Genomic DNA, 23,775 nt, shown 5'->3' with positions numbered 1-23,775 from the left:
TCGAGCCTCAGGGACACTTTTGATTTACATTATATCTTCCAAAGGCCGTGAGAATCTCTCTCTCTCTCTCTCTCTTTCTTTCTCTCTCTCTCTCTCTCTCTCTCTCTCTCACTATCGATGGTTTCATTTTTCAAATTTAATATGCGCTACAAATGGGGAGGTTCTCCAATAACAACGATTTGACACTAGAGAAAGAGAATCAGAGAGATAAAAAGATAGAAAGAGAGAGAGAGTCAGAGAAAGAGAATCAGAGGGAGAGAGAGAGAGGAATGGGCGAGGGAAGGATCAAATTTCTTTACAATACGGAATTCATTACTTGGAGTAGTCTGATGCCTACAGTACAATAATTTACCTATCATACATGTACAGAGCACCTACCTATGTACATTACATAGGTAGGTAATAGTAAAACTAAGGGCAGTAATGAGAGAAACTGAGACAAAATAATAGACGAAATAATAGCACATCCACTCGACCTCAAAGCCATACAATACAAATACATTATAAGACAAACGCCATACATCATGGAGTTTCCACAAAAAAAAAATTGCGCCCAACCGGTAGACTATCGACAGGGCCCCTTATACAAGTTGTTTTACCAAATTACCAGTCTAATAATATAAATATAATGCATTTTTTTTATCTGTCTGTTTTCAGCATGGGCCTCATTCTGCTTCTCGCCTACGGGGCTCAAATTCTTCACACCCACCTCGCTCGGAGACGGAGAGCCCTCATCTTTGCCTCGTACTTCCTCCTGGTCATCTTCTCGGTAAAAACCATCAGCAGAAACTACGACTGGAGCTCTCGGGAGAGTTTGATCAAGTGAGTATAATGATTACTCAAATCTAACTCCAATGCCACCAGATTCCTTTCATTCCTTGATGGTCAGGCCAGCCACTCACTCTGACAGGTATACCTGATCCTGTCCGCCTGTCAGGTCTACCTAATGGTGTGTGTGCTCACCAGGTATCAGGCAGACCTGATCAGGTGTCCCTGTCAAGTCTACCTGATAGTGTGTGTGCTCATCAGGTATCAGGTGGACCTGACAGGTACATACAGCTGATCCGGTCCGCCTGTCAGGTCTAGCTGATAGTGAGTGGCTGGCCTCAGAATGGCAATAGGAGGCATTGATATTAATGTTTTAATATCCAGTATATCCACTAATAATGGATCCAACGAAAAAATTGACAACACAAAGGTTTTGTAAAATTAACTTCAACCATATTGCTAAATTTGAATTAAGTTTTAAAGCAAATTGCTTAGCTTGCTTAATGAACACTGCTTAAATGGAACAAAGGTGCAATGGAACAAAGGTAGAAGGTAAAAACATTAACAGACAATAGAAAATAACATCTACATTGCTTACCTAATATCATAAGAATCCGTTGAAAAAATCTGAAACACAATAAAGAGGATATTATAGGTATTAAACGAGTGTTGTACTGAAAGGACAACAAAAAGAGGAAAGTGAAGAAACAAATGCAATAGGAGAAAACGAAGAAACATGGAAAGCAAAGAAAGTCGAGTTATAAAAGTAATAAAAAAGCTGGTAGTCTGGGGGAGGCTTGACCAAGATCAAGTCAAAAGAACAAGAAACGGAAAATGTCCTGAAAAAATACCACAATAAATACAAAAAGAGGAAAAAACAGACGCTGCGAGAAGAATAGCGGGAGAGATTAAGAAAAGAAAAGGGAATGGGAAAGAAAATGAAAGATTTGGGGCCCTGGTAGTCTGGTGGAGGCTTGACCAAGATCAAGTCAAAAGAACAAGAAACGGAAAATGTCCTGAAAAAATACCACAATAAATACAAAGAGAGGAAAAAACAGACGCTGCGAGAAGAATAGCGGGAGAGATTAAGAAAAGAAAAGGGAATGGGAAAGAAAATGAAAGATTTGGGGCCAAGATAATGTAGCCCATTGCTTCGGCCCCATTAGGTTTTGGTATGAAATTGAAAATTAAACTTAATGAAATGGACCATGCTTTTATTGTATTGTAAGATACAGGGTATTACGGACCGGTCAACAAACAAGATACACAACTTCTTTCATTAGTATTATTTATTTAATGAATTACACATACATACATTCTTTACTTGAGGTTGAAATATCTCTAAAGATATTTGGTGGGACGATTTAAAAGTTATGTGAGATTCATCCTTCTCTCTCCCTCCCTCCCTCTCTCTCTCTTCCTCTTTCTCTCTCTCTCTCTCGCTCTCTCTCATGGCAGAGTTTTTACCAACTATAGTTGCCCTATTTCTAAGGCTCTTCAGCTCAACACGTCAATAGCTCGTTGGTGCCCCGAATAAGTTATTTGAAACTAAAGGTAGAAACACTACTACCATCACGTCACGTGAAGTCATGGGGAGTCAGAAAGATGTAGTTCCCATAATATTGTAGGTAATTTCGTTCAAGACAGCCACACTACTCACGTGACGTGATGATAGTCAGATAGTGTGTTTCTTGTTCCTACCCTAACAGTCCCAATCCATTGTTTCGTTTCAGGGCTGACCTGAGGACGTTGCCACACAACGCCAAGATGCACTACAACTGGGCAAACTATCTGCGAGAAGATGGCAGCAAAGATGCCCTGGCGGAACATCACTATTGTGTTTCTTGTTCCTACCTTAACAGTCCCAATCCATTGTTTCGTTTCAGGGCTGACCTGAGGACATTGCCACACAACGCCAAGATGCACTACAACTGGGCAAACTATCTGCGAGAAGATGGCAGCAAAGATGCCCTGGCGGAACATCACTATTTCGAAGCCCTAAGGTAAGCTTTTAAATTTAAAAATCTATATTATTTACAAGTCCATCTCTTCAGTTTGTCTGTAAATAATTATAGTAGATACTTTTATCAAATCTAATTTATTTTACAAGAAAAACACAGTAATATGTAAATACAAGTGTCATAAAATTATACAAAATAATAGCAAAGAAGAAGAAGATCCTCCTTTGGATGATGAGGAAGAGGACCTGACATCTGAAAATAAAAGTGATGTGCAAAAACTAAAGTGAACCATCAGTCTTACACCTACGAACTTACAATTGCTAATAAACTCTATTTTAAACAAGGTAAATAAATAAATTATTTTCGTCACTCAACAACCGACTTACCCACCCCCTGTTGATTACATTCAGCTTTTTACACAGAAACACTCCAACACTCATCAACTTGTCTGGGAGTAGAAAATCCCATTACAACATTAATGCTGCAGCGATGTCTACAGTTTCAACAGCAGGGCGCCCTTTATACAATCAAATTTGAAAAATAAACAATCCCCCGGTATAGAATAATATTCCCAAGATGTAATGCTTTCGAAATGGAATAAGGTAGAAAGTATAGTTACAAGATGTAATGAAAAAGTATCCTCTCTTTTACCATCAAATTACAAGAAATGAAATTTTATCAGGGACATACTTCATAGACTAGACTTCACCATTAGACTGAAACACCATTAGTTTTCCATTTTTTCAAAATAGAAAAATTCTAATATCAACCCCTATTTGTTCCATTTTATTCCATTTGATGGAAGGCGAACAGTACCAACATTTGAGTACCATCTTACCTACTGAGTTGACCTCCATTCTTATAGATATATGGATACGTATTGCAAAGGAACTACTACCGCCATTCCATAGACATATACGAGAATAAACAATCCCCCGGTATAGAATAATATTCCCAAGATGTGATGCTTTCGAAATGGAATAAGGTAGAAAGTAGTTACAAGATGTAATGAAAAAGTATCCTCTCTTTTACCATCAAATTACAGGAAATGAAATTTTATCAGGGACATACTTCATAGACTAGACTTCACCATTAGACTGAAACACCATGAAACACAATTAGTTTTCCATTTTTTCAAAATAGAAAAATTCTAACATCAACCCCTATTTGTTCTATTTTATTCCATTTGATGGAAGGCGAACAGTACCAACATTTGAGTACCATCTTACCTACTGAGTTGACCTCCATTCTTCTAGATATATACGTATTGCAAAGGAACTACTACCGCCATTCCATAGACATATACGAGTAGGTTTGTAGGATGTTAAAATGAGCCCTATACCTATAAAGCTAAAAAACGGAGGCTATTTTAATATTTTATTTGCCAAAATTATCATCAGGCCACACTGGTTAGGTATACATAATACCTCATAGACTAGACTTCACCATTAGACTGAAACACCATTAGTTTTCCATTTTTTCAAAATAGAAAAATTCTAACATCAACCCCTATTTGTTCCATTTTATTCCATTTGATGGAAGGCGAACAGTACCGACATTTAAGTACCTACCATCTTACCTACTGAGTTGACCTCCATTCTTATAGATATATACGTATACATTGCAAAGGAACTACTACCGCCATTCCATAGACATATACGAGTAGGTTTTTAGGATGTTAAAATGAGCCCTTTACCTATAAAGCTAAAAAACGGAGGCTATTTTAATATTTTATTTGCCAAAATTATCATCAGGCCACACTGGTTAGGTATACATAATACCTGCCCATTATTATTATTATTATTGCTATTTTATTTTTGCGAAATTTCCTGCTTGATTTGAATAATTTATGAGAGAGAGAAAGAGAGAGAGAGAGAGAGAGAGAGAGAGAGAGAGAGAGAGAGAGAGAGAGAGAGAGAGAGAGAGTTTATACAAGTATGTAAATAAGTTTGTATGTACTATACTACTGTATCTATGGGCAAACAAAGCAGGTAAGTAGGTACAAAATACAAACCTATTTATTGCTGTGTTTATGACGAAACATGTCAATAAGTCGACAATAGACTGGGAGGGCAAAGTAGGAATTTAAGATTTACTAATAAAAATAATTATGTAATGAAATTCCGACCAAAGACCACCTTCACAATCAACACCTAGTACGTTTCTACTATTGGACCTGCGGTCTCGGCAAATTCCAAGCCCCCAAGTTCCCCTAAAGCGGGTAAAAGTGCAAACTGCTTGATTTTGTAATACCGCAAGGGATGCTGGCAGCTAGGGTACAATGTTGTCAGACGGAGGGATATAGGGCGTAGTGGGGTAAGGGTAGACGGTCTTAATGGACTTTGGTATATTACTCGGGGGACCCCGTAGAACTTTCTAACATAGCACATACAATACATTATGTAACCTCCCGCTGTCGGGGAAAATGGGGTCGGGTTGGACTCTCACCTTCTTTTAGCTGATTTTGAATTGAAAATACATCTGATTTATACAAGCATGTAAATAAGTTTGTATTTACTACTACCTACTGTATTTATGGGCAAACAAAGCAGGTAAGTAGGTACAACATACAAACCTATTTATTGCTGTATTTATGACGATATTTATGCTGTATTTATGAGGGCATAGTAGGAATTTAAGATTTACTAAGAAGCAATAAAAATAATTATGTAATAAAATTCCGACCAAAGATCACCTTCACAATCAACACCTAGTACATTTCTACTATTGGACCTGCGGTCTCGGCAAATTCCAAGCCCCCAAGTTCCCCTAAAGCGGGTAAAAGTGCAAACTGCTTGATTTTGTATGCATGAAATTCTGAGCTTACCTTCCACAGTTAAGGAAAATTCACTTACTTTTTTTTCTCTCTATTCGTCTATTCTTGTGTATGTTGTGCTACAAAACTTGGTTACTACACGCTTCATCATTTCTCCGAGGATAGATAAGCGTGAGGTTTGAATCTAGATGTTTTGGTTTGATTCTAGATAGATGGAAGATTTTTTTCATTGTCTGTCCTTCCGAGCACAGTGTGACTCCCAGGCAGCGTTTTTTGGATGAACTACTTATTTATAGACTCGATATTTTGAGCAGACCAAACCTAAGATGGAAAGAAGCTAAATGTTGATTTTCTAAGATAAATTGGTGCTGGTGTAGACCGAAGAAGAACAGACGAGAGAAATACTCATTACAATAATATCTGTTCTTCTTTCTTCGAAATATACTAATATATCTCATATCTCAGAGAGAAAGGAAAAGGAACAAAACTTCTCAAACTTCAAACAAAGTAAAGAAACATAATTTTCTTTAATCCAATAAATTTCTGTGCGAGAAGAAGAGAGAAAATAATAACTTTATGTCAAAATATTAAATTGCTCTTTAGCTTTTCTTTGAAAAGTTCTTCGCCAGAATTTCATGAAAGTTATTTTTATATGAAAGTTAATAAGTCGAGAAAGAAGAATGGAAATAATGTGCACACAGCAACTTCAACGTTTTTACCATCGGGAGCTCCTACGTCATCTGAGTTTATAAAAACTAGACAAGATAAAATTTATTATTACTATTATTTTTATTATAGAAATAATGTGCACACAGCAACTTGAACGTTTTTACCATCGGGAGCTCCTACGTCATCTGAGTTTATAAAAACTAGACAAGATAAAATTTATTATTACTATTATTTTTATTATTATGATATAGAAAATAAATATCCCATCACACCAAAAGATCGTCTAAACCCCCACGTTTGACCAAACACCGGCACCGTAGCAATATGAAGCAATAGAAAATAAATATCCCATCACACCAAAAGATCGTCTAAACCCCCACGTTTGACCAAACACCGGCACCGTAGCAATATGAAGCAATAAACGATATACATTACACCCTACAGGCAGCAATATTAGCTAACATTGACAGCTCGACATGAGGGTAGCTACACACGACCTGTACCCCTGGGGATCAATAAAAATTTAATTAGTGACCTTACTCCGTCGTAACATTGACAGCTCGACATGAGGGTAGCTACACACGACCTGTACCCCTGGGGATCAATAAAAATTTAATTAGTGACCTTACTCCGTCCGTTACAATATCCCCCTTACCCTATTACTGACATGTTTTCGACCCGTAAAACCCGACCGAAGAAAGTTCCCTGAGGAATTCGAAAAACAAACACCCGGGTAGAGGGACATGGAGGTAAAAGCGGGATAAAAGGACCATATTGGCCTAGCGCTGTGATACAATAAAGGTATTGGGGATAGGGTGCCAGTGATTTATGCTTTATAACACATTCTTTATGTATAAAGCTGTATTGTGTACTTGCTATAGTCGTACATAATGTAGGTGGAGGAGGTACCCCGTACGATAAACTGGAAATGAGCGAGGGAGGAAAAAAGGACGGAGGCAGGGCCGAACTTTAATTTGTCGAAGGGTTTGGTATTGTTTTTGAAAGAATAGGAATAGAGTGAATGACGAGGAGAGAGAGAGAGAGCAATGCAGATAGAGATACCGAAAAGAGACAGATATAATGAGAGAGAGGAAGGTGAAAGACTGGAATAGAAAAACAAGAGGTACCTACCCCGTACGATAAACTGGAAATGAGGGAGGGAGGGAAAGGACGGAGGCAGGGCCGAACTTTGATTTGCCGGAGGGTTTAGTATTATTTTTTAAAGGAGAGAGTGAGAGATAGCAAGAGGCAGAGAGAGAGAGAGAGAGAGAGAGAGAGGAAAGACTGGCATAGAAGAACAAAACGAACATCGATAGACAGTTTCTCCAGTTACCATCTTAAATCATCCCAGTCCGTTAGTGTAATAGTAGAGGCCCATGGCAGTGATTGTACGTGCCACCCCTTAATTCCGTACCTGGTGGAAGAGGACAGAATTTTCCTCAGATGAGGGAAACAGGGAGGGAAAAACCCAATTGAAAGTTTATACAAGAAGCAAGAAGGGATATACAGATACACACTTGTATACGTGTGTATGTTTTCATGTACAGACATTTCCAATTTCATTAAATGTGGGTTATTGCTGCCCCTAGTTCATAAAACGGACAAAGAAAACGAACAAAAGGCTTTTTATTTACTCTTTTTGGTGGCGCTCTCAGTAACTTTTTCTCAAGTACGAATGTTTATGTAGGGGTACACAGGGAAGGGCGGTTTATAGTGGGTTTTTCATGTGGTCTTTTTTACACACTTGTATATGTGTGTATGTTTTCATGTACAGACATTTCCAATTTCATTAAATGTGGGTTATTGCTGCCCCTAGTTCATAAAACGGACAAAGAAAACGAACAAAAGGCTTTTTATTTACTCTTTTTGGTGGCGCTCTCAGTAACTTTTTCTCAAGTACGAATGTTTATGTAGGGGTACACAGGGAAGGGCGGTTTATAGTGGGTTTTTCATGTGGTCTTTTTGTTTTCCTTTTCGGTCAATATTCCAACTGCTCTTATGTGTACATGGGTAGACTCTTCACACTTAAACTTGTTTTAGGTGTAAACTCTTTTTCTGACAGTTCTTCCTTCGTGTCTTCGACAGAACTTTACCGGAATGCCATGAACGAAATGAAAATAGCCATGATGACCTCCACGATTTGAAATGGGTAGAAATGCCAAGAAGAAGAGCTCTTTCAGTGACTGCAAAATTTTGTACTATAAGGTGGATTTCTCAGTAACTTTTTCTCAAGTACGAATGTTTATGTAGGGGTACACAGGGAAGGGCGGTTTATAGTGGGTTTTTCATGTGGTCTTTTTGTTTTCCTTTTTGGTCAATATTCCAACTGCTCTTATGTGTACATGGGTAGACTCTTCACACTTAAACTTGTTTTAGGTACAAACTCTTTTTCCGACAGTTCTTTCTTGGTGTCTTCGACAGAACTTTACCGGAATGCCATGAACGAAATGAAAATAGCCATGATGACCTCCACGATTTTAAATGGGTAGAAATGCCAAGAAGAAGAGCTCTTTCAGTGACTGCAAAATTTTGTACTAGGTGGATGTTAGGGTTTAAATAGCATTTTCAATTTTCATGTTAAAATACGAGTAGGTATTTGTCTTCTGCTGCATTCGTGGTAGATAATATTTACAGTTCCGCGAAATTCTTATATCTACACACCAGCAGGTTTACAGTTTTAAGGTGGATGTTAGGGTTTAAATAGCATTTTCAATTTTCATGTTAAAATACGAGAAGGTATTTGTCTTCTGCTGCATTCGTGGTAGATAATATTTACAGTTCCGCGAAATTCTTATATCTACACACCAGCAGGTTTACAGTTTCATTCGAGTCTTATCCTACCAGCATCTTGTGACATAATATCCCCACGTCAAGCAAAATGTCAACTGCGATGTTTTTTTCATTATACTTTTGCTGAGGGCTTCATTACAACACAATGCCACAGTTCTGTGCTGTGTGCATACAGTGTTGTTCATGATTCAAGTTCTCCAAATTCTCTTTCGGTTTTTCCCACGGTAAACACAACTTGCATTCAATTCATTCCGCTTGATGCAATAGAAATTGGTACTGGAGCAAATTCTAGGAAATTCATTGGCTGAAATATTTCAAAAATTAAAATAATATATCTAATAATAAAAAACTTCCTTATTGCTCTTGTTTTTTAAAAGCTCTTTTGATCTGTACATTCCGTGAAATTCACAGAAACTAGATTGTGGCTGATCCGAATGAGAAGCGTTTTTGAATGGCACCTTTTAGGTTTGGCACAATGGACTTCCCAGTCTTACGAGTATATAGTTGACATTGAAATCTACCTATAATTTAATACCTCTACAAGTATTCTCACAGAACAGGGTAATTGGGTATTTTAGGTACACCCCGTTTCTATATGTACCTACTCTTCAGCTAACTGCTGCTCTGTGCCGTTTTTTCAGTTAAATATTCCCACACTGCCGTTATAATTACTTCCCTGTCATTGTTTCATATTCTAACTTTAAAACTGTCTTTTTTTCTATCATCTCTTTCCCTTCATTTCTCCCTCTTTTTTCCTCGTCATCATCACTTCGTTTTCTCTCTCTCTCTCTCTCTCTCTCTCTCTCTCTCCCTCCCTCTCTTCCTTTCCCTTTTGCGCATACATGGTAATAATGTTCTTTGTCTCTACAATGTCTGCTTACAGCATATTTCAAGTCCTCCCTCCCTCTCTTCCTTTCCCTTTTGCGCATACATGGTAATAATGTTCTTTGTCTCTACAATGTCTGCTTACAGCATATTTCAAGTGCTGGTATAAAGTTGCTATTTTTATCTTTAGCGCAGTTCCCTATCGCTGCTCTAATTAGGACACGGTTTCCCCACAACCCTTTCGGATGAAATGTAGCGCTAAAATACTGAGAGACATGGGCGGGAACTGAGTCCCATTTTTCCTTTCTGGCGATTTGAACCCAAAACCCCCCGCTTGTCAGACTACCAAGAGTACCAAAGCAATTAAGAGAAAATTCCAGAAAAGCTTTTGCAAATTACTTTGCTTTGTACCTACATATTTTTACCTCTGGAGATTTGAACCCAAAACCCCCCGCTTATCAGACTACCAAGAGTACCAAAGCAATTAAGAGAAAATTCCAGAAAAGCTTTTGCAAATTACTTTGCTTTGTACCTACATATTTTTACATTCCATTTTATTCTTAATCTTACACCAACCAAGATTTCCAATCCATGCCCTTTTTCCTCGAGTAAGCTTGATGTTCTATGTACGTATTCCCAATATTCTACCCTCAATCCTCATTTCCAAAGTTCCATACTTTACAACCTATTTTTACATTCCATTTTATTCTTAATCTTACACCAACCAAGATTTCCAATCCATGCTCTTTTTCCTCGAGTAAGCTTGATGTTCTATGTACGTATTCCCAATATTCTACCCTCAATCCTCATTTCCAAAGTTCCATACTTTACAAGTCTACATGAATGCTATCAAGTTAACAAGAGAAAGCTTGTATCTTGTTAGCGAACTGTGTTTTTCCTCTCTATTAAAAAGTTGCTCCTCTGTCGTTGGTGTACATTCAATTTTATTCTTAATCTTACACCAACCAAGACTTCCAATCCATGCCTTTTTTCCTGGGGTAAGGTTGATGTTCTATACGTATTCCCAATATTCTACCCTCAATCCTCATTTCCAAAGTTCCATACTCTACAAGTCTACATGAACGCTATCAAGTTAACAAGAGAAAGCTTGTATCTTGTTAGCGAACTGTGTTTTTCCTCTCTATTAAAAAGTTGCTCCTCTGTCGTTGGTGTGCTGTTTTCTACATCGCATACAACATCAACAGTATCTGATTACAGGGAGAATGGTTGTGGAGTATACCGCAAGGGATGCTGGCAGCTAGGGTACAATGTTGTCAGACGGAGGGATATAGGGCGTAGTGGGGTATGGGTAGACGGTCTTAATGGACTTTGGTATATTACTCGGGGGACCCCGTAGAACTTTCTAACATAGCACATACATAGGCAGGTAGGTAGGTACAATAGGTACATAGGTATTATTAAATTTATTACCATGAATCAAGCTTTAGTTATTGATAAACCTACCTTCATTTGGAATTCAATTTTCCTTCTCTATATTCTTTCTCTAGCTCTCTCTCTCTCTCTCTCTGTCTCTCCCTTTCTCTCTCTCTAGCTCTCTCTCTCTCTCCTTCTCTCTCTCTCTAGCTCTCTCTCTTTCTCTCTCTCTCTGTCTCTCCTTTTCTCTCTCTAGCTCTCTGTCTCTCTCTCTTCCTTTTTCTTCTAAGTCTGTCTGTAAACATTAAATATCCCTAGGTTACTGGTGCATTTGAAACACATCAACATCATACAATACTCGTACTCTCCTTACCTACCTTCTTTTTACTTTCTTTATTTCTTTTTCTTCTCCCCCTCTTATTCCTCTTCTTCTTCTTCCTCTCCTCTTTCTCCTTATTCCTCTTCTTCTCCTTTTCTTTCTTCTTCTTCTCCTTCTTCCTTTCCTACCTCTTCTTCTTCCTCTCCTCGTTGTTCTATGTTCCTCTTCATTCTCCTTTTTCTTCTGCTTAATTTTCTTCTTCTTCTTTTATGCTCTTCTGAAACTTTTTTCATCGAAACACCCCGCAATTTTTACTACCCCGGAAGAGAAGGAAAATAAAAGACGAAAGAAACAATAAACAAAACACAAAAACAAAGGAAGAAGAAGAAGAAAATTAGAAACTCCAGATGAGGGCAAGAAGTACACAAAGCAACAAAATATCTTTGTATAGGTACAACGTGAAGACGTAATGAAAGGAATGGAAACCAGGATACGTCAGGACTGGATTTATGCTTCGAATGAAATGAATACTGAATTTTCCACACATCAATAGTATTAAATAGTATTGGTAGCTCTTGCGTTTTGACTTGGCGGGGCGGAGAGCTACCGCGTTTCTTCATCATCCTGTCATAGAGTTTTATATAGGTACTTCCAGCATATAGGAGTGAAAAATCCTTTTATTCTAGTAGTCTAAAGTCTAAACCTCTAAAATACCAAGAGAACATCACTGTGGTTTTTTTTTTTTTTTTTTTTTTTTTTTAACAGAGGTCTGCTGTAACTGCTAAGAAGAGGGTCTGCTGTAACTGCTAAGAAGATCGAAGACAGAAGGAACACAGGATAGGAGAAAGCCAGCCGTTCCGAGAACGAAACCCATCAGGAGAAAACCCTCCCCGGGCGGGAATCGAACCCACGGCCTAGCGCTTACAAGGCAGACGCGCTACCAACCAAGCCAACCAGGCTGGTTGGTGGCTTCAATCAAATATGAAGAAGCGAATGGAATGGAATTGGAATGTCCTCATAACATTTTACACACATACTTTCGGACGAGCTTGTATTAGGAGATTATACTCAGGTCACCTGAGTACAGGAAACTTTCCTCCTCTACTCCCAGTACAGCTGATCGTTTGAAAAGTCTTGCAACGTCACCATGCGACGCGAGGGTGGAGCGTCGCGATAACTTTCGTTCGCCCTATGGAAGTCTAAGATATCAGAAGATTGGCTTTTGCTCATAGTGTCCTGCTTCGAAATATCTTAATGGTGCTCTATGGTTCCCGAATTTTCACGGATTTGTTTTTTTTGTTGTTTGTTTCCGTTCTATTTCTTGGCTTGCTTCCTTGTGCGGCCGCAGATTTGAAATCACAACGCAACGGCCCAAACTGATCCAAGTCACCAAATCACCACAACCACAATATGACAAAACTAATGAAAATGATCGCTCTGGAACATCGAACAATTTTGCTGCATTTTTTATTTGTCGGAATTTTCATAAAATTGTGGATTTGATTGAATCCATTTTCTTCCACAACTTTACCAAAAAAGTTCCATCTTTCCCGGAGACTCTGGTCTTTCGTCACGTGATACCCTCGATTTTGGGGAAGAAAAACTCCACCAAGCTCCAAGTACTTCCAAATGGGAAGAACACTCGGGAACAGGTACGGACGGAAAACACCATTTTTTACTTTTATCCTATAGGAAGGAAAGTAATGTAATCGGGTCAAATTTTCGATGGTCAGTTTTTAGTGCCAAAACACGTTTTGAGGTCCCTAGAGCTTAAATCCAAAGTTTCAGCCATTGGTCCGTGTCTGTGTCTGTGTGTCCGTGTGTCTGTAAACAAAATATCTCGAGAACGGTAAGAGGTAGAGACTTGAAATTTGGTATGTAGCTGTCAAATGTGACAAGGATGCGACACGAAACTTTTGGTTAGGATCGGTGCAACGGTTGGCGGCATTTTACCGCTTTTTGGCGGTTTTTGGTGTAATTTAACAATATCTCGGGAACGGTATAAGCTAGAAACTTGAAATTTGGTATGTGGTTCACTAATGTGACAAGGATGCAACACAAAACGTTTGTTTGAGATGGTTGCTGCGCTTGGCGGTATTTTTACCGCTTTTGGACAGATTTCGACCGTTTTTTGGCGGTTTTCAGCTATAGCGACAAAACGGTTAGAGATATTGTAAAAGTTAGGGTAAAAGAACACTCAAATAAGCATCATTCAATAGGATAAGGAAAGTCGTGTGATGTTCACACCAGATTTTTTTAATAGAGGACGTTCTGTGGACAGTTTTCATCCGGCCTGATGATGAATATGATTAGACCTAAGATTTTCATAAATAGGTAACTTGATTTTGCTATCACGAAATTACTCTTCTTGTCATTCATTACAGGTAGATTTATAAGTGAAGGAGGGGGAGATGAGGAGAGGATAGAAGAAAGGGGAAAGAAAACGTACAAGACGGAATAGATTGGAAAGAAATCGGAAAGGGAATGGCACAGGAAATCTTTTTCTCCCTTACCTTATTCGTTCCTAATAAATTACACCCCCGTTTCAGGGCAAACCCTAGGGTAATTCGGACCTGATCAAAGAAACGAGGGAGGATTGGAATTAAATATTTTATGTTTTGCTGCATCGAGTTCACAAAGTATTAAAAGTAGAACTGCTAAATTAAACAGGAAAACTGGAGAGTGGGAGGAGGAGGAGAAGGAGGTAATTCAGGAATTAGTTATCGCATTACATGTAGTTCTGATGTAATGACCATGAAGGTTGTAACAGGTAGATTAGGTATTAAAAATCTGGTGTGAACATCACACGACTTTCCTTATCCTATTGAATGATGCTTGTTTTTATGTTCTATATTAACTTTTACAATATCTCTAACCGTTTAGTCGGTATAGCTGAAAACCGCCAAAAAACGGTCAAAAACCGCCAAAAAGCGGGTCAATATACCGCCAACCGCAGCACCTATCGCAACCAAAAGTTTCGTGTCGCATCCTTGTCACATTTGACAGCTACATACCAAATTTCAAGTCTCTAGCTCTTACCGTTCTTTTTATGAATCAATAATAGAAAATACACATTTCCTCTCGTTGGTCCTTTTAATCAATAAAATTAATACCTATGAAGGAGTTGACGTTCATGAAAAGGGAAAGATAGCTGAGAGAGAGAGAGATGGACCTGGGCCTGCACAATATTCTGTATTATAAATTATAATATTCTATGTACTCACCAAGCCCATCTTTTTTACGAGGTAATAATAGAACGTAACAAAAGAAAGAAGAGAAAAAATAGCATAGAAAGAGAGGGAGAGAGAGAGAAAGAGAACAACAGAGGGATATTCACTTAACTTTACACAATAGGTACCTTCTATTTTTCGACCTTCGTCTACTATTTTTTGACCTTCTTTTCCCTTAGAGAAAATCCGTCCCCCATTTTTCCCCTAAAGTACACTTCTTTTTCAAATAGAATCCATTTCCCCCTCTTTCTCCCCTAAAGTCATCTCATACCCATCACTTCCTTTCCTACCGTTCTTTATCTTTCCTTCTCCTCACTCACTCCAACAAGGGAAAAAAACTACCCTATCTTATTATGTTATATTTTTTAATAGAATTCTTTTTTTTTACCATAGGTGAGGCGCCTATACAGATATGTATGTAGTACCTACCTTTTGTAATGTTTTTAATTATTTATTTATTTTATGTACCTACATAACATATCCGGTAGACTCAATTCTCGGTAGACTCATTTCCATTCATAAACATGAGAGTAAAAACATGTACAGCAACATGGTGAATGTCTCTGTCTGTAGGCTCTCTCTCTCTCTCTCTCCGTTTCTCTTTATTTCTCTCTGTCCTTTCTTTTTCTCCTCTCTGTTCCTTTTCTCTCCCTCCCCCCTCTCGTAAGATTTTAGCAGAGCAATTCAAAAGAGATATAGGCCTATAATTTGAAGGTATCAACCGGTCTTTACCAGGCTTTAATCAACTCGCCTTGCTTGAAATATTGCTGATGGAATTAATTAGTTCTGATGAACAGATAAAACTCCAAGTCACAGAGAGACGACAAGAAAAATTCATAAATCTGAAATATTATTGTAATAAAAGTACATAACATTGCTGCAGCGTGCAGCCTATAAGATACCTATAGCTCCTATAACTTCTGCAAACACAGCATTTATAGACCATTTAGCTGGTGGCATGGTGAATTGTATTTCCTTATTCCCAATCGAAAAAAAAAATCCGAGATTTCAATTTCAATCAGTAGGGAGGATTAGGTATTTAATTCATACCTAACTTACCTACCGATATACCTACACCCATGTAAATACGTAGGTACAGAAAAATCATAAAAAAAGAAACTGTCCAATACCTTCGAACTAATCCTCAGTAAATCTCGTAAAAAAATAATAAATGAAGCCACTTTCTCTTTTAATTCCCACCACTCCAAAGTTCACATCCCCTAAGCCTTGTGTCACGTTATGTAGGAAAATAAAATGGAATTGAAATCTGATAAAAAATAATAATAAAATAAATATGAAAGTATATACATAATATCGCTGCAGCCTATTAGATACCTACCTACATATGTACTATGTAGCATAATGTAGCTCTTATAATTTCTGCAAACACAGCATTTATAGACCATTAGCTGGTGGCATGGTGAATTGTATTTCCTTATTCCCAATTGAAAAAAAAAAAACGAGATTTCAATTTCCAATCAGTAGGGAGGATTAGGTATTTAATTCATACCTAACTTACCTACCGATATACCTACACCTACACCCATGTAAATAGGTAGGTACAGGAAAATCATAAAAAAAGGAGACTGTCCAATACCTTCGAACTAATCCTCAGTAAATCTCGTAAAAAAATAATAAATGAAGCCACTTTCTCTTTTAATTCCCACCACTCCAGCTGGTGGCATGGTGAATTGTATTTCCTTATTCCCAATCGAAAAAAAAAATAATAATAATAAAAAATCCGAGATTTCAATTTCAATCAGTAGGGAGGATTAGGTATTTAATTCATACCTACCGATGTACCGATATACCTACACCCATGTAAATAGGTAGGTACAGGAAAATCATAAAAAAAAGGAAACTGTCCAATACCTTCGAAATAATCCTCAGTAAATCTCGTAAAAAAAATAAATGAAGCCACTTTCTCTTTTAATTCCCACCACTCGAAAGTTCACATCCCCTAAGCCTTGTGTCACGTTATGTAGGAAAATAAAATGGAATTGAAATCTGATAAAAAATAATAATAAAATAAATATTACATCACAATATGAAATTCAATATTTTTTTCAATCCTGAAGATAAAAAAAAATCATGTAAAATAAACATAAAGTTTATAATGAGTTGGAGAAAGGTACTGGGTGATTGTAAAACAAACAGGAAAGGTCATTCGCTCGTACTCTCCTTACCTACCTTCTTTTTACTTTCTTTATTTCTTCTTCTTCTCCCCCTCTCATTCCTCTTCTTTTTCTTGTTCTAGTACCTCTTCTTCTTCTTCTTCTTCTTCTTCTTCTTCTTCTTCTTCTTCCTCTTCTTCTTCTTCATCTTCCTCTTCTTCTTCATCTTCCTCTTCTTCTCCCTATCTCCTTTTTCTTCTGCTTAATTTTCTTCTTCTTTTATGCTTTTCTGAAACTTTTTTCATCGAAACACCCCGCAATTTTTACTACCCCGGAAGAGAAGGAAAATTAAAGACGAAAGAAACAATAAACAAAACACAAAAACAAAGGAAGAAGAAGAAAATTAGAAACTCGAGATGAGGGCAAGAAGTACACAAAGCAACAAATATCTTTGTAGAGGTACAACGTGAAGACGTAATGAAAGGAATGGAAACCAGGATACGTCAGGACTGGATTTATGCTTCGAATGAAATGAATGCTGAATTTTCCACACATCAATAGTATTAAATAGAATTGGTAGCTCTTGCGTTTTGACTTGGCGGGGCGGAGAGCTACCGCGTTTCTTCATCATCCTGTCATAGAGTTTTATATAGGTACTTCCAGCATATAGGAGTGAAAAATCCTTTTATTCTAGTAGTCTAAAGTCTAAACCTCTAAAATACCAAGAAAACAACATAGGTACTTCCAGCATATAGGAGTGAAAAATCCTTTTATTCTAGTAGTCTAAAGTCTAAACCTCTAAAATACCAAGAAAACAACACTTTTTTACTTTCCTTATCCTATAGGAAGGAAAGTAATGTAATCGGGTCAAAATTTCGATGGTCAGTTTTTAGTGCCAAAACACGTTCAATCCATATGGCTGTAAAGCAGTAGGATTTACACTGGTTGTCGCGTCGAGTTGTATGTAAATCGAGTTAAAATGTAAATGCAATTGTAACAGGTAGATTAGGTATTAAAAGTGTAAGGGTTCATTTTTACCTCTTAAAAACTTGCAATAAGTGGACTCTTTATGTATCTACCTGTAGCAACCTATCTTTTTTACTAATTGAACAAAACATAAATAAAAATAATATTCATGAATTCTTTGTGGTAAAGCAGAGAGCTTCTTCACAACTTTTAATTCAAGTGTCACTTGATAAAATGATATATCTATGTACGTTTGGTATGTTACCTGACGCATGTCACATGACGCTAATGTTGCTGTAGAAGTGTATTAGAGGTTTATCCGCCAATGAGCTTAGCCCTACCAGGATTAAAATGAGTGAACCATGTCAGCCTTTGGACTTTGCAGCTTTGCTCTGCTAATACGTTTCCAGGATTTTCAAAAGCCAAGAAATTTTACCATTTATTTGTTTTTACCTATGTCATAGCTACTCATTTTCCTCACGAGGCTGGGTGGGCCCCGCAACAGCCCAGTCACGGAATAAACTTTTTAATTCCACCAAAAATCTAAACTCGTTTTGACCTTACCTATTTTACATGGGTTCCAGTCGACATCGGTCAATTTTAGTGTGGACACATCTTAAGGCCGCATAATTGGAATCGTACTCGCGCAACTTATGTCTCGTTTAGTGTGAAGTGTGACAAGGTCTAATTCTCTATCATATCATTTTCATAGGTTTGGATTTTCAGGTGGCACGACGTCATGCGACTAAGTTACTAAAGGTCGCGCGATTACGCTTCTAATGTGCGGCGGGCCTTAGAGTATAAATCCAGGGGTCATATTTTTCCTAGGATGACTAAAGCTCATGTAATAGCATGTTGCATTGTTGTAGGTATAACTGCGTCGGTTGTGTAGCGAAAATAATTAAAATGATTATTTTGTTCTGTCTGGCACACTATTCGTTTAATTTAATTTAAACATCAAACGTGCCAGGTTGTTATCGTGCTTGTAAACTTCAACATAAACATCTTTTTTATTCCACCAAAAATCTAAACTCGTTTTGACCTTACCTATTTTACATGGGTTCCAGTCGACATCGGTCGATTTTAGTGTGGACACACCTTAAGGCCGCATAATTGGTACTAAAGGTCGCGCGAATACGCTTCTAATGTGCAGCGGGCTTTAGAGTATAAATCCAGGGGTCATATTTTTCCTAGGATGACTAAAGCTCATGTAATAGCATGTTACATTGTTGTAGGTAACTGCGTCGGTTGTGTAGCGAAAATAATTAAAATGATTATTTTATTCTGTCTGGCACACTATTCGTTTAATTTAATTTAAACATCAAACGTGCCAGGTTGTTATCGTGCTTGTAAACTTCAACATAAACATCTCATGATATGTGTACCAGCGGCCTTTCGAATCTTACCGTTCCGTCAAAATTGAAATAACATTCGATTCACATAAGGGTTTAGTTGCTAAGTAGGTATATATAACTGATTTTTTTTTCCTTTTTTTTTTTGCAAATACCTACAATGACATGACCTCATTATAGGAATGTAGGATAAGGAAAGTTAATTGTTTTGCGATTTGCGATAGGTTTTGTATGAATGCCGTGTGAATATTTGAGTATGCAACATGCAATGAAAGAAAAATTAGTGGAGATGACAATGCTCCAGCTGCTTCCTGCTTCAGATACTTCCCGGATCAATTTCCTTTCAAAATATTTTCATTGCAAATGATTTCAACAAGCTGGCAAAGGCCCTAAAACTCTTGATTATTGATTTTCACAAGCTGGCAAAGGCCCTAAAATTATTTTAAATAGGAATCTCTCCCTTTCAGACTCAGTTCTGCTGGTACCGAAAGGCCCCCGAGTAGCGCATTATGTAAGATTTTTTCCCCATTTTCCTATTCATTCTCCTTTAATTAAAACTGATTTTTAAAAAAATTAATTACGGCGTCCATGCGATAACGATCTGTTTTGTTGAATAACATAAAAATTAAAAATTCTACTATGAGAACTGTTTTGCTGAAAAAATTGTTTTGCGATTTGCGATAGGTTTTGTATGAATGCCGCGTGAATATTTGAGTATGCAACATGCAATGAAAGAAAAATTAGTGGAGATGACAATGCTCCTGCTTCCTACTTCAGATAGTTCCTGGATCAATTTCCTTTCAAAATATTTTCATTGCAAATGATTTCAACAAGCTGGCAAAGGCCCTAAAATTATTTTAAATAGGAATCTCTCCCTTTCAAACTCAGTTCTGCTGGTACCGAAAGGCCCCCGAGTAGCGCATTATGTAAGATTTTTCCCCCATTTTCCTATTCATTCTCCTTTAATTAAAACTGATTTTTAAAAAATTTAATTACGGCGTCCATGCGATAACGATCTGTTTTGTTGAATAACATAAAAATTGAAAATTCTACTATGAGAACTGTTTTGCTGAAAAATGTAGGTACTTATTGAAAGGTACCACTGAGGATGTGATCATTAAGGAAAACGCTGCCAATATTAAAGAGCTCGGCTGGGCTCCACCGTGTCGCTCTAAGTTTTCTTATGTCTATTCTTGGGACAACCAATTAGCTGATTCTGACTGTAAAGAAGAAAAATTCTAATGTAATATTAATTATGGTAGGCATGTAGGCCTAGAAACGCAGCAACTGCTTAACGTGACAAATGACCATTAGAATCCTGAATCCTACAACTTAATCAAAATTATAGCTTAAAATTATGTCACATTTCTGCTAATTGAAGAGAATACCTGCGCACCTGTGTACTTTATTTGCCTGGCATGTGCTATACTCGTACGTAAAGGTAAAGGTGTATGCTTATGTGATATTACGTTATCTATCTTCACAATGACAATTTTATGAAATACTTTTATTATTCCCAGAATCTTGGCCCAAATCAGATTAATTGGAGACTATTCATTTCGGTTTTTCAGGTTCTTAAAAAGATCCCTTTAATTCGTAGGAGGGGAAAGAGGATAATGAGAAGGAGGAGGAGAAGGAGTGAGATTTTCTCGTCCTTGTTGATGCTGCTTTATTAGGAGGTAATTAGAGAAGGAGGAGGAGGTTTCTGAGAATGAGGAAAAAAATCCATCCCAAAGTTTTTTCGAAGAAAATGTAGAGAGATTTTTCAATGGAGCTTTTTTTTAAGAAAGAAAGTTTGGAAAAGCCTGTGTCAAACTGTCCTTTCACTACGCTCAGTATCTAGGAACTTGGGAATTATTGTGCTCAGCAGAAGGATATTAAAGTATTTGGCAATACATCATGCCATGTACGAAATTGGCATCAAGCCTGAAAAACGATACCATGAATTAGACACATACATAGTTATTGATAGTCAGCTCCTTCTCCTCCTTCTTCTTCTTCTTCTTCTTCCTCTTTCTTCTTCTCCTCCTCCTCCTCCTCGGACCATGAAATTTGAGTCCCTTTATTACCAAGATCATTTCATTTTATTTCTACTTTTCTTGCCCTACCTGGCTTAATGCTGTTTATTTTTCATTGGAGGAGAAGAAGAGGGAGTAGGAAAAGGAGGAGGAGGAGGAGGAGGAGGAGGAGGAGGAGTGAGATTTTCTCGTCCTTGTTGATGCTGTTTTATTAGGAGTTAATTAGAGAAGGAGGAGGAGGTTTCTGAGAATGAGGAAAAAAATCCATCCCAAAGTTTTTTCGAAGAAAATGTAGAGAGATTTTTCAATGGAGCTTTTTTACTTTCTTTTTAAGAAAGAAAGTTTGGAAAAGCCTGTGTCAAACTGTCCTTTCACTACGCTCAGTATCTAGGAACTTGGGAACTGTTGTGCTCAGCAGAAGGATATTAAAGTTTTTGGCAATACATCATGCCATGTACGAAATTGGCATCAAGCCTGAAAAAACGATACCATGAATTAGATACATAGTTATTGATAGTCAGTTCCTTCTCCTTTTTCTCCTCATCCACCTCCTCCTCCTCCTTCTTCTTATTCCCCTTTTTCTTCTTCCTCCTCCTTCTTCTCCTCCTCCTCGGACCATGAAATTTGAGTCCCTTTATTACCAAGATCATTTCATTTTATTTCTACTTTTCTTACCCTACCTGCCAATAGGAAGGAAAGTAGGTAGGTAATGTAAGCGATCAAAATTTTCGATGGTCAGTTTTTAGTGCCAAAACACGTTTTGAAGTCCCGAGAGCCTAAATCCAAAGTTTCAGATTTTCATTTTAATTAGGTATTTTATGATTGACATGTTGACAAATCTTTCTTTCCTCTCTGCTTTCAGATCGGTACCAGCTATAGGAAGGAAAGTAGGTAGGTAATGGTAAGCGATCAAAATTTTCGATGGTCAGTTTTTAGTGCCAAAACACGTTTTGAAGTCCCGAGAGCCTAAATCCAGAGTTTCAGATTTTCATTTTAATTAGGTATTTTATGATTGACATGTTGACAAATCTTTCTTTCCTCTCTGCTTTCAGATCGGTACCAGCGAGCTACGAAAATCTACGAGAAGTCCCTGTGGCTTGACTACAAGCACAGAGATTCCATACTGGGATTAGCATTGAGCTTTCGACTGCAGGGACAAACAGCAAGACTGCATCAGCTCATCATGAGGTGAGTTTTTGCTGAGAATGGGCTACGAGAGCTTCTCCTACTTTTCAAAGTTTATCAGTTTATCCTAAACAGATAACGTTCGTTTTCAGAGGGCTTGAACCTCAATCTTTCCAACATCGTGAGATATGTCATAAGTGCCTTTCCTATCTCACGGGTACGTAAGTAAGTAAGTAAGAACGACTGGCTTTTTCCTATAAGGAAGACTCCTTCTCTCTTCGCTTTTGGGATGATAGGACTCTGTAGTTACAAGGGCTCCACCGTGCCGCTCCAAGTTTGCTAATGTCTATTCTTGGGACAACCAATTAGCTGATTCTGACTGTAAAGAAGAAAAATTCTAATGTAATATTAATTATGGTAGGCATGTAGGTAATTACTATAATTCCTAGGTAATACAAAGGCAACTCAACAGGTAGACAGACAAAACTTTTTCTTGAATAAAAATAATAATAATTTTAAAAAAATAGGTAGTATTATTTAATTAGACTGAACGCAAATAAAGGTCTCATTTCACGACTATTTTTATGTCTCTTGTGGTAAAATTTCATCTCGCATTTGGTCTCTTTTTGCACTATTTCTAGCGACGAGAAGCATTCTATACTATTTTTTTAAAAACTCCTACACTGACTCAGGGTGGGGAGAAATTTGAGACTTGGAAATTCAAGACGCCAGCAGCCCAGTATTTGCTTTCATGCTCTCGCTATGTCTCTTGTGGTAAAATTTCATCTCGCATTTGGTCTCTTTTTGCACTATTTCTAGCGACAAGAAGCATTCTCTACTATTTTTTTAACAACTCCTACACTGACTCAGGGTGGGGAGAAATTTGAGACTTGGAAATTCAAGACGCCAGCAGCCCAGTATTTGCTTTCATGCTCTCGCAGTGAAATAAAAAAATAATCTTTCTTAAATTACACTTTGAAATAGGAGAACAAAAAGAAGAAGAGGAAGAAGATTGGACAGCGAACAAAAACATTGTTAATTTATTTAAAATGTATTTTTTTATTATTTTATCCTTGGAAAACATATTTTTCGTGAAAATAAAAAACATGATGAAAAATAAAACATTTTTCGTTCCTTTTTTTATTCGCCCTCATGAAAAACAATTTAGTTATTTTGGGGGCCTCTTCAATCCTCGTAACAGGCGTGCAAAATTTCCAACATCACTCTTATGTGCCTAATTGCCTATTTTACTTCACAGGTGTCAAAGAACGAATTGCATTCCAGGAAAAATAATTGAATAATGTTCGTACAAACAATTTAGTTATTTTGGGAGCCTCTTCAATCCTCGTAACAGGCGTGCAAAATTTCCAACATAACTCTTATGTGCCTAATTGCCTATTTTACTTCACAGGTGTCAAAGAACGAATTGCATTCCAGGAAAAATAATTGAATAATGTTCGTACCTTCCGTTATCAAAATCCATCTGTA

General features: G+C 37.4%; 1 protein-coding gene across 1 annotated transcript in view; it reads left to right on the top strand.

The window, feature by feature from the left end:
• Positions 1-23,775, top strand: part of LOC103507667 (transmembrane and TPR repeat-containing protein 1-like) — a 133,738-nt gene that overhangs the window by 106,151 nt on the left and 3,812 nt on the right. Inside the window, exons 9-10 of the mRNA XM_026822482.1 lie at positions 658-822; positions 2,655-2,771. Of these exons, the coding sequence (XP_026678283.1) occupies positions 658-822; positions 2,655-2,771 (282 nt within the window). The remainder of the gene's footprint in view (positions 1-657; positions 823-2,654; positions 2,772-23,775) is intronic.

The sequence above is a fragment of the Diaphorina citri genome, unplaced genomic scaffold (genome assembly GCF_000475195.1).
Source record: "Diaphorina citri unplaced genomic scaffold, Diaci psyllid genome assembly version 1.1 scaffold333, whole genome shotgun sequence".
NCBI classification, from domain to species: domain Eukaryota; kingdom Metazoa; phylum Arthropoda; class Insecta; order Hemiptera; family Psyllidae; genus Diaphorina; species Diaphorina citri.
This window is presented reverse-complemented; position numbering and strand designations above follow the sequence as displayed.